The 13,750-nt window shown below is 34.8% G+C and overlaps 1 protein-coding gene across 1 annotated transcript in view; it reads left to right on the top strand.

Moving 5' to 3' along the window:
* POLD3 (DNA polymerase delta 3, accessory subunit) overlaps positions 1–13,750 on the top strand; it is a 37,361-nt gene that overhangs the window by 14,172 nt on the left and 9,439 nt on the right. The window contains exons 6-9 of the mRNA XM_011377363.2: positions 3,491–3,746; positions 4,352–4,424; positions 8,495–8,660; positions 11,071–11,177. Of these exons, the coding sequence (XP_011375665.1) occupies positions 3,491–3,746; positions 4,352–4,424; positions 8,495–8,660; positions 11,071–11,177 (602 nt within the window). The remainder of the gene's footprint in view (positions 1–3,490; positions 3,747–4,351; positions 4,425–8,494; positions 8,661–11,070; positions 11,178–13,750) is intronic.

Here is a 13,750-nt window from a genome sequence, read left to right as displayed (position 1 = left end):
CGTATGAGTTTTGGGATGTGATGGTCATGGGCTTAAGTCATGGCTTTGCTGCGTAATACCCCATGGCTTTGGGCAAACTACTTAAACTCTTTGAGATTTGGTGTCTTTATCTTTAAATTGGACATAATACCTACTTTGTGGAGTTAGATCAGTTCCCCAGACATACATCGAGCACCTACTACTTTGACAGATATTAAGCAAGATAATTTGAATTCATTCAACAAAGATCTGATGAGTACCTACAACATGCCACACTCTATAGTGAATATGGCCCAGTGCCTGCTTGTGGACCTGATGTCCTATAGGAGGCAATTACAGTACAGTGTGACAGTGTTATAATAGGAGTAATAGTGTGGGAAGATGTTAGAGGGGCACTCATCTCTCATTTTGGGGTGGGGTGGAGTGAGGGGGTAAGACAGAGGAGGATTCCTGATGGGAACGACATGTAAGATGTCTAAGATTGAAGACCCAGTAGAAGTAAACAGTCAAAGGAGAAGTGGGAGAGTAGGACAGAGCTGAGAGAAAACATGGCGCTTGTGTGGAACCACAATAGTTTTATATGGCTGGAATTTGGAATGAGGTGGTAAATACTGAGATACAAGACTGAAATAGGAGTCAGATTCTGTGCATTGTCTGCTAGGATAAGGAGTTTAAACTGTTCCAAGGCTGTAGAGACTGACTGAAGATTTTTAAGCAGATGCGTGAAATGATCAGAATTGCATTTTAGAAAGATGACTGGCTGTGAAGACAAATCAGAGTGAATGTGGCCCAGGGCCTGCTTAATACTCTGATCATCTGGAATGAAGATAGAGATTCGGAATCAGAGAAAATAGATAATTAATTGAGTAGATATAGTTATGTAGAGATTGTGTATAGAATGGAAGGGCAGAAAGTAAAACTCTAGGCATAAGTATTAGCTGTGTAACTTTAGGCAAATTAACCTCTGTTCTTCAATTTCCTCATCAGTAAAATGAAGATAGTAGGAGCAGTCTCACAGGGTTGTAAGGCATTAAATGAATTAATGCACGAAAAGTGCTTAGAATAGTGCTTGGCACATAGTAAGCACTATTTAAGTAGTAGTCATTTTTTAAAGGGGGCCTGAGAGGGAGCAACTACAGATAAGAGGAAAATTAGAAGAGTATATGGAGTTCTAAAAGCTAAGGAATGAATCTCAAGAAGGAGAGACTAGTTGATAATATCAAACCTTGTTGAGAAGCTAAGTAAAAAAGGAACTGAAAAGTGTCTATTGGATTTAGTGATGGCCTTGCTAAGAGCATTTTCAGTAGAATGATTCTGGTCAGCTGAGTAAATATAGACAACTCTTTCCAGGAAATGACTGTAAAATGGAGAAAAAGGAGGGAGGTAGCTATATGGCATATATATTTTTAAAGTTGAGAGTGCCTTGAACTTGATAGGAAAGAACCATGAAAGAGGAAATCGTTGAAGATACTTGGGGAGATGAGACAACTGATAGAACCACGTTGTTGAGGAGAAATAGAGACTTACCAAATGTAGTTTCTGTAAGTTCTATGAGAATAAAGATCATGTCTCTTTTATTAACCACTGCATACCCAAAATGGTGTCTGGCAAATGGTAAGCATTCAGTAAATAATTGTTGACTGAACTGATAGACATTAGTTCTTTTTTCTTTAGCTCAAAACCTTGAGTATAATAGGCATACAAATATTTATTAAATAAATATAATTATACAACTAAAGGGTAGTCATTTATAAGTCTTGTATCTTTTAGGGAAGGATTGCAGGAAACAATACCTGATATGTTTATCTAAATTATCAAAAATGTCTTTTAAAATCTAATCATGACACGTCAAGCTCTAAAAATCAGTTTCTCTGTTGTATCTAGCACATAAGCAAACAAGTATAAAAGTGGCTCAAAAGTTCAAAGTGAAATTTACACAGGGACCTCTAAAATAAACATGGCAAGCAGAAATGTGGTAATAGGAAGCACTTTAATGAAACTTTACTTAAATACTTAAAGTTAAAAATGTGAAGAATTTATCTCCAATAAAGAAGTTTGTATTTAGTACTGAGAATTATGGGCCAACTGAGATCTGACTCATTGTTTCATGTGTTTTAAGAAATGCTGTGACAGGAAGAAAGTTAAAATTTTAGGACTGAGCAGATTCTTCTCTCTTCGGACATGTTCCCAGCCTAACTTGGTCTCTTCCTCATTGCCAATTCCTGGTCCTGACCCTGAGGTGTGGAATGTAGACCAAATGGAGAAAGAGTTGTTTTGGGGCCAACTTTAGATGTTGACAATGAAATAAAACATGCTCTTTTTCTTGTACGTGGAAGCACTGCAAAGCCAGAGAGGAAGAATGGTTGATGAAAGGAAATGATTTCCTTCTGTTCTTAATTCTGATGTACGAAATATTTGTGTTAATGTAGGGTTTTCTAATGTGGACCACAATAAATCAATGGAAGATTGTTGAAGCTGTACATTTTAGCTTTAGGCTGTTGAGTCTAAAGTTACTTTTGAAATTAAATGTTTTGTCAGGGATTTTTTTCTTAGGCCAGTTATTCTAGCAGCTGATTATGAAGCTGTGCCTGATTGATTGCTAAGATAATTGCTTTCACCACAGAGTTTCTTAATCTCCATCTTCTCCCACCCCAACTTAAGGTGAGACACTGAAGAGAGGAGAGAAGCCAGACGCCTCATTTTCAGTGACTTAATCATTCTTTCAATATATATTTCCTGACACTTTTATATGCCAGGTTTTATGCTGTGTACCTGAAATACAAATGATGAATAATACATTTCCCTACTTTCAGGGAGCTCTCACTTATCCCCAGTAAGCAAAAGACTGGGGGAAATAGCACGTCCTTTGTTAGGAAAAGTTGGGGAACTTTGCTTCAAGTACAGCCATTTGAGAAGACTGGATCAGTTATCCACTCACAATGTGGAACATTACGTTATGCATTTGTGTGAAACAGGCAATCTACAATGACTAGAGAAGAAGAGATAAATGTTTCCTTTACTATTCAGGCAAACTGTTCCAAATTTCTTCACTTGGTTTTGGGCATACTTTTCTGGTGCTTTTAATTGGTATTATTAGAAACTACTAACAAACAACTATAAAAGACCACAGGTTATAGGTGCAAACTAAATAACCATTTGGTTTCCCATAAAATTACTAATCTTTTATTGCCATTTGGTATATTCTTACTGTTTTTGAGTTAGGATGCTTTTTTTTTTTTCCCCAGAAAAACAATATTCAATATGGTATTACAGATTTCATAGCCTAGTTTTTATTCCAATCCTAGTTCTATTACTAACTAGATAGAACTTACTCACTTCTCTCCAAGACTTGTTTATCGAAATGAGTTTTGCACAAAATAATTTCTAAAATCTGTTCTAGTTATAAAAATTTCTCATTTTATATTAGGCTTAGAAAGTATTATGTTGAAGAAGCAATAAGGTTTGAAAATAAGGTTTGATATTGACATTAATGTAACATTTCTGCCCACAGGTTTAGTGCCATACAGTGTGCAGCTGCAGTCCCTAGAGCTCTTGCCGAATCTTCATCTTCTGAAAAGTTTGAGCAGTCAAATCTTCAGATATCAAGTGAGACGCAATCCAGTAATGCATTGACCACCAATGGTCATGGCCCACCTAACTCCAAACAGATTCCCCAACAGCCTAAAGGAATTATGGGAATGTTTACCTCTAAAGCTGCCTCTAAAACCCAAGATACTAACAAAGAAACCAAAATAGAGACTAAAGAGGTAACAAATATAAGTCTTTGTTAAAGATATGCCTTTATAGCTCAGAATGTGTAACTAGAAAAGCATTAATAGTTCTAATGGTAGTTTACTTACATAAGGTTCTCACATTTAGTTTTAATTTTTATACTTTATTTTGAATCCTTTAATTCTTGATATTGTCATCTGAAATAGTCCTTTTTCTTTTGATAATGCTTCTCACCAAGCATTAAGCTATTAAGTGGTGGAACCAGCATTCAAATTCACGTCTGATGATTACAAATGTAATGTTTTGGAGGTTTTTCCCCATTGTGTACCATACTGCCTCTGATCTATTTTAATTCTGTCAAAATAAGTAGATTTAAATATACTCAAGGAAAGTTTAGACACATTCATGGATAATAATTTTATAAGAACTGTGAGAAACTAAGCTTTGGAGATTAACATCAGATACTGTCTAGTCTGGATTTGTTCTTATATCTAATGCCTACACATTTGGCACAATGATATAAATACTGTACCATCAGAACAGTATGCTCTGTTATTGAGATTTTTTGAGACTGCTACTCGAAGAGCAACCTTAACCCTAGGAAAAAAAATTATGTGTGTTTTCTTTTCTACACTTTTAGGCATCTTCAGCAGGCAACAAGGCACCAGGGAAAGGGAATGTGCTGAGCAATTTTTTTGGAAAAGCTGCTATGAGTAAGCATGTTCTTACTTCCTTTGACTATTAATATGTGAATATTATTATAATAACATATATCTGAGGGGAAAGCCCCCTTGCCCCATTTTTACCCACCTAGGACACTACCATGTAACATGCCTGAATCCTAACATAAGTTTTCAGTCTACTGACCAATATATTGATGAAAGCAACCAAAATGGAACAGTGGATTTTATGGGTGAGCTGGGTTCAGTTTAGATCTCTTAGAGTGTAGTTTAATGTTCCTATTTTTACTTCCTGCTTTGAAAAGAGATATTGGTTTCATAGAGTTCTTGAAAATAGGCATTAGAACAAAAGGGAGGCTGCCTGGTTAAGCAGTGTTAAGGTTAATATTTTGGCTGCTGGGTTCAGTTTTCCTGGTGTGATCATTATTACCCATCTTCCAAGGGACTGTGAAAGCATAGTTTTTGCCTTTCTTTAGTTATTTTTGCAGATTACTCATAGTAATGAATTAGACCTCAGTGTGAATTAGAAGGGCCCAGATAGTAGTGGCCATTTAAAAAGATTTACTTTTTGAAACAGGAAAATCTCCTTAGAAAATTTTTAAATGAGAATTCTTTCTTATTGAAGGAACCAATAGTCACATATTTCCATACTTCTCATATCAAGTAAATATCTCCTGAGGGTGTGTGGTAGAATACTAGGAAGAATACAGGAACCGCAGGATAATTATGGCACACTTTCTTGGAGCATCAGTTTTATAAAGATTTTACAGAGAAGTGTTTTGTTATGTGCCTTTGCAAGCAAATTAGTCAGAATTCTGCTTTCTGTAATGGTCAAATTGGTGGTTGGGGAGGGGTTGGAGTGATAATATTTTATTTGTCATAAAAGCTATCAGAACATTTTTCTGTTCTGAAACTATATGGAAAATTTGATACTTTCAGGTTATTGGTAAATACAATTTTATTATTACAGGCAACAAGGAGGGTTTCCTACTTCTGTGAAAACAGATCATGATAATGTCACTGGCCTGTATTACTGCTTTACTGAACCCAATCAGTTAGTGTGGTTTCTTGGCAACTTTGATGAGTTCCACATGCTTGTTTGTTGTTTTTTATACGTTTGTAACCTGAAAACCAGTGAATTTTTAAATTATTATTTTTAAAATACCCGAGACTTGAATATTTGCTAATTGTATAAAAAAAGTCAGCTTCTAGAAAATACCAAATGGCAGATGACATCCGTGCTTCAGGAGGGTTCAGAAGAGGAGAGAACTCAAACTATACAGAACTATACACTTACTTATTCATGTGTTTTATGTAATGTTTTATGCAAATATTTATTGAGCATCTACTCTGCTTGGCACTATTGTTCATTGGTGCTACAATGGAGAAAACAGATAAAGTCCTTACTCTCGTGGCTTTTATTTTCTACTGGCAGGGACAGACAAATACCAAAAAAAAAAAAAAAAAGTTAATTATTGTAATAGAGTATAAAGGGTGTTATGGTAGAATGTAATAGAGGGGGAGGGAAACTTGGATTAAACAAATATTTATCTAATTAAAAAAATGGCTTATAAAGTTGATTTATTTAACTGATGTTTTTTTAAGTCTGAATGTTTAGTTAAATTATGAATATTTTTATTTAATGCACAACAAGATAATTACAGTGAAAATGAAACTTGAGAGTTAGATGAAGTGAGTTGATTGTGGGGACTTGAACCACTTATCAATGATGTTGGACAACAACAAGTGTTGGCAAGGATGTGGAGAAATTGAACTCTCATACATTGCTGTGGGTAATGTAAAATGATATGCTTGCTTTAAAAACTGGCAATACTTTGAAAAGTTAAATCTAGAGGTACCCTGTGATTCCACTCCCAGGTATCTACTCAAAAAAAAACTGTATGTCCACACAAAAACTTGCACACAGATGTTCATTACAGCATTATTCATAATAGCTAGAAAGTAGAAACAACCCAAAGGTCCATCATCTGATGAATAGAATAAACAAATGTATAACCACATCATGGAATATTATTCAGTCATAGAGAAGAATGAAGTACTGATACAGGCTACAACGTGGATGAACCTTGAAACATTTTGAGAAATGAAAAGCCAAAAGGCCACATATTGTTTGATTCCATTTATACAAAATGTCCAGAATAGGCAAATATATAGAGACAGAAAGTATATTAGTGGTTTTCAAGAGCTGAGAGTGATGAAAATATTCTAAAATGGGATAATGGTGATGGTTGTACATATGAAAACCACTGAACTGTATGCTTTAAGAGGGTAAACTTTATGTTGTGTGAATTACATCTCAGCAACAAAAACCTTAGTGCTTTTTATGATAAAAAGTTGCAGCATTGTGACAAAATTAAAGTCATGTTATCTTTCTTTGCTTGAAGAAAGGGTTTCATATTGAATATAAAAATGAAATGCTTTTAGTCAGATGATACAAGTAACTTGATCATTCAGGTAATAAGAAAATGTAATTAAGTTTTCCTTAACAGTTTCCTGAAATTGTTGTAGTGAACTACTACCTCTTTACCAGCAGCTAATTGGCCAGTGTAGCTGCATATCTATATAAATTGGAGTTCTCAAAATGCTATGAAACCAAGACAGTAAAGCTCTGGAGGCTGAATCAATTTGGTCAATGGTATTTTAATTCAGATCAGTTTTCTGAAATTGGAAGACTTGATGCTGTTGCTCTCTTTCCTTTACCACTGAGGTAGGTAGGAAATATTTGGAGGTTTTTCCTCCTAATTATAAAACAGTTGCTATCACAATGATAAATTATATAATAGAATGCAGAATTTGCATAAAGTTTAAAGCTAGACATGCAACTTCGGAGAACTGTTTTTGTTTTGTTTTGTTTTGTTTTGAGTCACTGTAGGAGATATATGTTTACTCTCCTATACAGTTTGGTGGGAAAGTTTGAGAAGTACCGATACCTGAGAACAACAGTAGTACAAATGCAAGAGAGAATGCCACCTTGGGGTGGATTCCACCATTCAGATTTCTCACTTAAGTCTTAAAAAAATAAACAGATTGCGTGTTACATTCTTATCCATCATCTTCTTTCAAACAATATACTTTATAAATTATTTTACTAAGCTACGTGTAATAGCCAAGACTAAGGTAGCAATCTTTTTTCTCTATACTGTAGATGCTTTTTTTACGACATATAACCAAAGCTACTCATTGAAGAGCCTCATGCTGTTTACAACTTTCTAAGAGTATTGTGTGACTTTTCTTGAAAAAAAAAAACCTGTCACTGAGTTTAGCATATAATTTCTATGTATTTCTTTTATAATTTCTCAGATCACTAGGCTCATCCTGCTTATATTTCTTAGTCCTCTGCACTACACAGTGATTTTGTGTTTTTCAGCTTGGCGTAGGGAAAGGGTTAAGGACTTTGAAGAGTTAAACTTACTTAGGTTCAAATCTTGGCTCTTTTTTCTATCAGTGTTACCTTGGGTAAATCACTTACCCTCACGTACTGATTTCTTTTACTCCTTATAATAATCTTTTAACTATTGTTCCAGTTTTTACAGAGAAGACTGACTTTTAGATAAAATCGCTTGCCTTGAGTAAAGCAGGATTTTGAACCAAACTTTTCTGATTCCAAAGTAGTCTTTCAATTAATATATAAAAGTATCCAGACTTCAACAGATAGACTATAGTAGAAAGAAAATAAGATCTTAGTAGAAATTTCTGTTGTCATTATTTGTAAGCCGTGTGCTCTTGGGAAATCTTTTAATCCCTATGACTCTTAGTTTCCTCCTCTAACAAATGAGACTGATGATACTCATAAAGTTGTATTTGTTTTTTCTAAGCTCTATTTTACTATCATTTGCCCCGGGGACTGTGATATAATGAGGGATTAGCAGGAGGCAGAAATGAAAACAGTTATACCTAGAGTGGTAGTTGGAAAGGAGAAATGTTCTCTGACTAGACCATGAGCTCTGTTAGGACAGGGACTGTTTTTTTATTCCTTTAGTCTCTGCCCCTAACATTACCTGGCACTCGGTAGACTGTCAAAGGAATAATAGATTAATATTGCATGACGGGATTATATATAATCTGCTATACTTTATTTGTAGATAAACTTAAAGTTAATTTGGATTCAGAACAAGCAGTGACAGAAGAAAAAATAGTGGAACAACCTCCGGTGTCTGTCACTGAACCAAAGCTGGCAGCCCCTGCAGGCCTGAAGAAATCCAGCAAAAAAGCAGAGCCTGTTAAGATGCAGCAGCAGGAGAAAAAAAGGTAGGAAAATTTTGTCACTTGTGGGGGAAGAGTGTTTCCCCTCGGGGTGAGAAGGTCTGTTTGGGCTTATTGACAGCAGGCAGTTTTCAGTTGAGCACTAAATCTACTTAATGCCTTAAGGATACAGCTGTATAACCAAAGTGAGGGGAGAAGCTCAATATCTTATCTAGTGAAGTAGAACCGGAATGGCCAGTTTAGATAATATAGAGCCCAGAGTCAGTTTTGGGGCCCCATTGATTTTAATCAGTTGTCTTTTTACTTCGTTTTAAATCTGTGGACATGGCAAAAGTGTGCCTGATTGTCTGTCTGTTTTTCACTTTAAATTGCAAATGAGGGGGTTACTCTTTCCAGTCAAATTTAAGAGAAAAAGTTCTTTGTTTTCTTTTTATATCAATGAGTTTATTTTTCAAGTGGTAAAATGTAATTAGAAAAGAAAATAAAGAGCATACAAGCTGTTAAAAATGGATCCAGGAATTTGAGACACTACCTCATAGTTGGTAGGAATTAGTCTGTTGAAAGAAATTCTAAAGGACACTGTCAGCACTGATAGGCCCAGAAACACTTGACTTTTGTGGCAAGGTTGGGGCTACTCTAATAGAAAACATCAACAGATTGCTGATGTTTCAGAGGGTCAAGGCTCTGTCTAGTGGGCCTTACCTCCTAGGAACATGTATATCATGATATGGATGGATTAAAACATCCCCAGTCATGGGTACAAAACTCATTGTTGATGATTATTGCCAGGAATGCATTTGGTATTTTACCATGAAATATAATGTTAACTGTATATTTTTAGTAGATGCCCTTTACCAGATGGAAGAAGTTCTATTCCTAGTTTGCTGAGATTTTATCATGAATGGGTATTGAATCTTGACAGATGCTTTTTCTGCATTTTTTGAGATGATCATATAGTGTTTCTGTTAATGTGTATTACACTGATTGGTTTTCAAATGTTAAACCAACCTTGCATTCTTGGAATAAACCTCTGCACTTGGTTATGATGTCTTATCCTTTTAATATATTGTTGGATTCTATTTGTTAATATTATAAGGATTTTTTGCCTCTACTTTTATGAGGGCTATAGATCAATTATTTTCCGGTAACATACAAATCAGGTTTCAGAATTAGTTAATTTCTTAAAATTAGTTGGGAGGAGTTTGCTTCTCTGTTTTCTGAAATAGTTTTTGTATGATATATTTCTTAAAAGTTTGATAAAGAAATGAATTTAGGTCTGGAGTTCTTTTTCTGGGAAGGTTTTTTTTTTTTTTTTAATGAATTCTGTCTCTTTAAATAGAGCAATTCCAATTTTGTTTTAGAGTTAATTTGGGTGTGTTTTTAAAGAAATTATCTGTTTTATCTAAGTTGTTGAGTTTATTGGCTTAAAGTTGTTTAGAATATAGAGCCTTATTCTTTGAGTATCTAGTTATCACTATAGATTTCTTCATTCTTTCATTCCTAACATTGGTAATACATATTTTTATCTTTTTAAAATCAGTCTTATAAAAAAGACTTACTAATTTTATTACTTTTTTCCCCAAAATAATGGCTTTTAAAAGCTTTGTTAATTTTCTCTATTTTTATTTCACCGATTTTGCTCTTTATTATTTCCTTTTACTTATTTTGAGTTTGTTTTTTTCCTAGCTTAAGGTAGAAAAATAAATTGATATTTAAAGTTACATAGGAAATAAAGTACTTGAAGATAAAAACTATGTCTCTAACACACAGTGGGCCCTTGATAAATTATTTATAGATTGAATGAATAGTGTGATGGAATATCTAGAGGAGCTAAATAATTTCAAGATGGAGTGTAAGTTTTTTATTACATCATTAGAATCACCTTAAGGTCTTATGTCTGTGCCTTTGCTTATATTGTTCTCTTTAAAAATGTCACCTTTTTCTGTTTGATGAACTTCTGCTTTTAAAGTTTTCAAGCAAGAGTCATGTACCATAACATTTGTCCAGTAAAATTTATCACATTGTATTAGTTAGTGGTGTTTATATTTGTTTTTTCAGCCAGAGTTTGAGAACAATATTTTCTCGATTTTGCACCCTCAGTGTTTAACAAAGAGCCTCATATATGTAGATAGTAGCTGCTTATTTAATGCTTGTTGAATTATTGAAAAGCCAATAGAGAAAGTAAGAATTTAGAAAGATTCTCGATAACCTGATAGGAGCTTCCAGTGGTCTATAGATGGCTAGAGAAAATTTTTATTCTGGTCACACCATGAAGTGACCTAGTTGTGGTCAATTAGCCTTAAAAAGAAACCTTATTAGTCTACTTTCACTTTTCTATCCTCTGGAATTAAGACCATGAGTTATGAAGCAAGATCCATAACTTGCTTCACAAGTAGCATGTGACTTATACTTTTATTTTGTATAACGTGCTTAAATTTTTCCTGGATGGCATCAGGGGAAAGCGAGTGGAGTTATCTGATGATGAGACGAAAGAAGCTGAAAACATGAAGAAAAAGAGGAGAAGAATCAAACTTCCTGAGTCTGATAGCAGTGAGGATGAAGGTGGGCATTGCCATTAATTTTTGGTTAGTGGGATTGTCTCAGTCTGTTCAGTTTGCTATAACAAAAATACCAAAGATGACAGGGTCACTTAAACAACAGAAATTTATTTCTCACACTTTTAAAGGGTGAGAAATCCAAAGTCAAGGTGCCAGCTGATTCAGTTCCGGTGAGAGTTCTCTTCCTGGTTTGCAGAAGGGCATCTTTTTGCTGTATCTTCACATGGTAGGGAGAGGAATTACCTTTCTCGTGTCTCTAATAAGGGCACTAATCGCATTCATGAGAGCTTTACTCTCATGACTCAGTTACCTCCCCAAATCCCTACCTCCAAGTACTGTCACATTAGGAATTAGGGCTTCAACATATGAATTTTGGGGAAAAACATTCAGTCTATAGCAGGGGTCAGTTCTTATGATCTCAAAGAACTAAAAGGTAATTTATTATGGGTCACAATGACAGTAGTAATCCTAGCATTGAGACACACATAGCACCTATTCCTATTTAAAATATACTTCAGCCTTCTGACCAGAACTATTATTTTCTTGTAATTTTCCAAAATAACAAACAAAAGGAGAGAATAAGGATTATTAATATGCACATATCATCATCAAAGACCATTTAAAAAAAATAAACTGGAGATGTTCCATTCACGTGACTCTTTTGAAACAGGTTATATTATAGGCATCAAGGGTGTTGGTGGTGTTCCACACAATATAAGTAGCACTGCTGAGTTGAAAAATCGGTAGTGTCCTTGTTGAAAGAGAATGGCATGGGCTCTTCTAGTGTTAGGTTGTGGACAATGTTGTAAGATAAGCAAACAGAATAAGGGCAGGGACTTTGGAGTCAGACTGAGTTTAAATCTGACCTCCACCACTTACTCTGTGACACTTTAGACAGGTTACTTCAATTCCTGTTTCCTCATCTCTAAAATGGGGATGTTATTAGAAACTGTAGGCTTTTTATGAACATCAAATAAAATTATGTGTCAAAAGTGCCAGGACAGTATTTGACACAGAGTAGGTTTTCTTACTGTTCACCCCACTTTTCCTATTGAGGTGTTCAGTTAAGGTGTTTAGCAGTAGTGAGTACACTCGCAGGTACTTTCTCTCCGAAAATTCCCTTCAACTTCATATCCTTAACTCTCTATTTAAGGGACTGTTCCTTTGTCCTTTTCCCTGGCAGTGTCATAAGTACCTTTAGCAATTCTATATACTCTCTTTGTAAAGCAAGAGAAGGCCAGACCCAAAAAGAAATAACATTAGGATTATCATCTACACTGCTAGGAAGAAATCGTTTTAATCAGTATGTTAAAGTCTTTGCTAACATTTCAGTCTTTGCAAATTGCTTATGGAGAATGTTAAACAAATGACCCCCTTTTTTAGGTTAAGATAGGTAGTTTAAAAAAATCTCCTTGGAACCTATGAATGATTTCCAAGAATTCTAATTACCAGTCTCTGCCAGAAAACTCTCTGATAAACAATGGTTACATTGCTGAATCCCTGAAATTAGTTTTACCACAGTCTTATTCTGCCTCAACAAAGGGTGCTTTTCTGGGATGAGTGACGTTTCACTACTTCATACCTTTCATCTGAAATGCTGCAAATTCATCACAAGTATATTTAAGCTGTACCCAATGCATCAAACATTCCTTATGCTTATGTCAATATGAGGGAGAATGCATGGTTTAATAATAAACACTAAGGCAGACAGACATGGATTCTAGCATATGAATGTAGCAAGTTTGTTTTTTTAATCTCTTTGAACCTTAGTTCTATAAAACAAATAATAGTAAATAATGACTTTGTGGGGTTCTTATGAGAATGAACGATTAATTTTTGCAAAGACCAGAAAATTCCCGTTTTCCCTATTCTAATTTTCTTAAAATACTTTGTTTTAAGAAAATTTAAATACCTATGTACAATTTCAAAAAATCTGACAAAATAGAAGTTTTATAATAGATAGTAACCTCTTCTGTCTGACTCATCTAATTGACTAAAGCTCCTTTTGTCAACTTTCTCCCATCTGCCTTACATCTTCCAGGGATTTGTTGAAATTTCTTACTATTAAGTGCTCTTGGCTCCTCTTCTGTTCTCTTTGTTGGTATGAGGGCATTACAGTATTTCACTCCTTTATTATCATTATAATGTTTCTCTTTGGGAATGTTTGGAAGAGAGGAAGTTATATGCTTAGTCTTTCTTGACCAAGAAGCCCCTCATCTCAAATTTAGTTCAGAAAATGATTGTTTTCCTTTATTTAAAAGAGAATGTGCGTTCAATGCCAGAGAAATCGTGGTACCCCTGCTTCTATAGAGCTTAGAGTCTGGAGTAGGGGAATCTAGATAAACAGTTCCATACAGGGCGGTGAGAGGAGTCTTGATACCTTAAGTATTTTCTTTGGTTAAGTCAAGTGGTTACAGAACTGGAAGTAGAATAAGAATTCCTAAATTTATTACTGTGAGTACTCAAAATTCCTTTTCTCTAGCTTCCTCACTGCATAAACTTTGCTACCACTGTGACACAGCTTTCTTAATAGCATACCTTTAGAAAAATGGGTGCCTAGTTCAGTGGTTTGACTTT

Source organism: Pteropus vampyrus, unplaced genomic scaffold (genome assembly GCF_000151845.1).
Source record: "Pteropus vampyrus isolate Shadow unplaced genomic scaffold, Pvam_2.0 Scaffold311, whole genome shotgun sequence".
Lineage (NCBI taxonomy): Eukaryota > Metazoa > Chordata > Mammalia > Chiroptera > Pteropodidae > Pteropus > Pteropus vampyrus.
The sequence above is the reverse complement of the archived record's forward strand: the minus strand, read 5'-3'. Positions and strand labels throughout refer to the sequence as shown.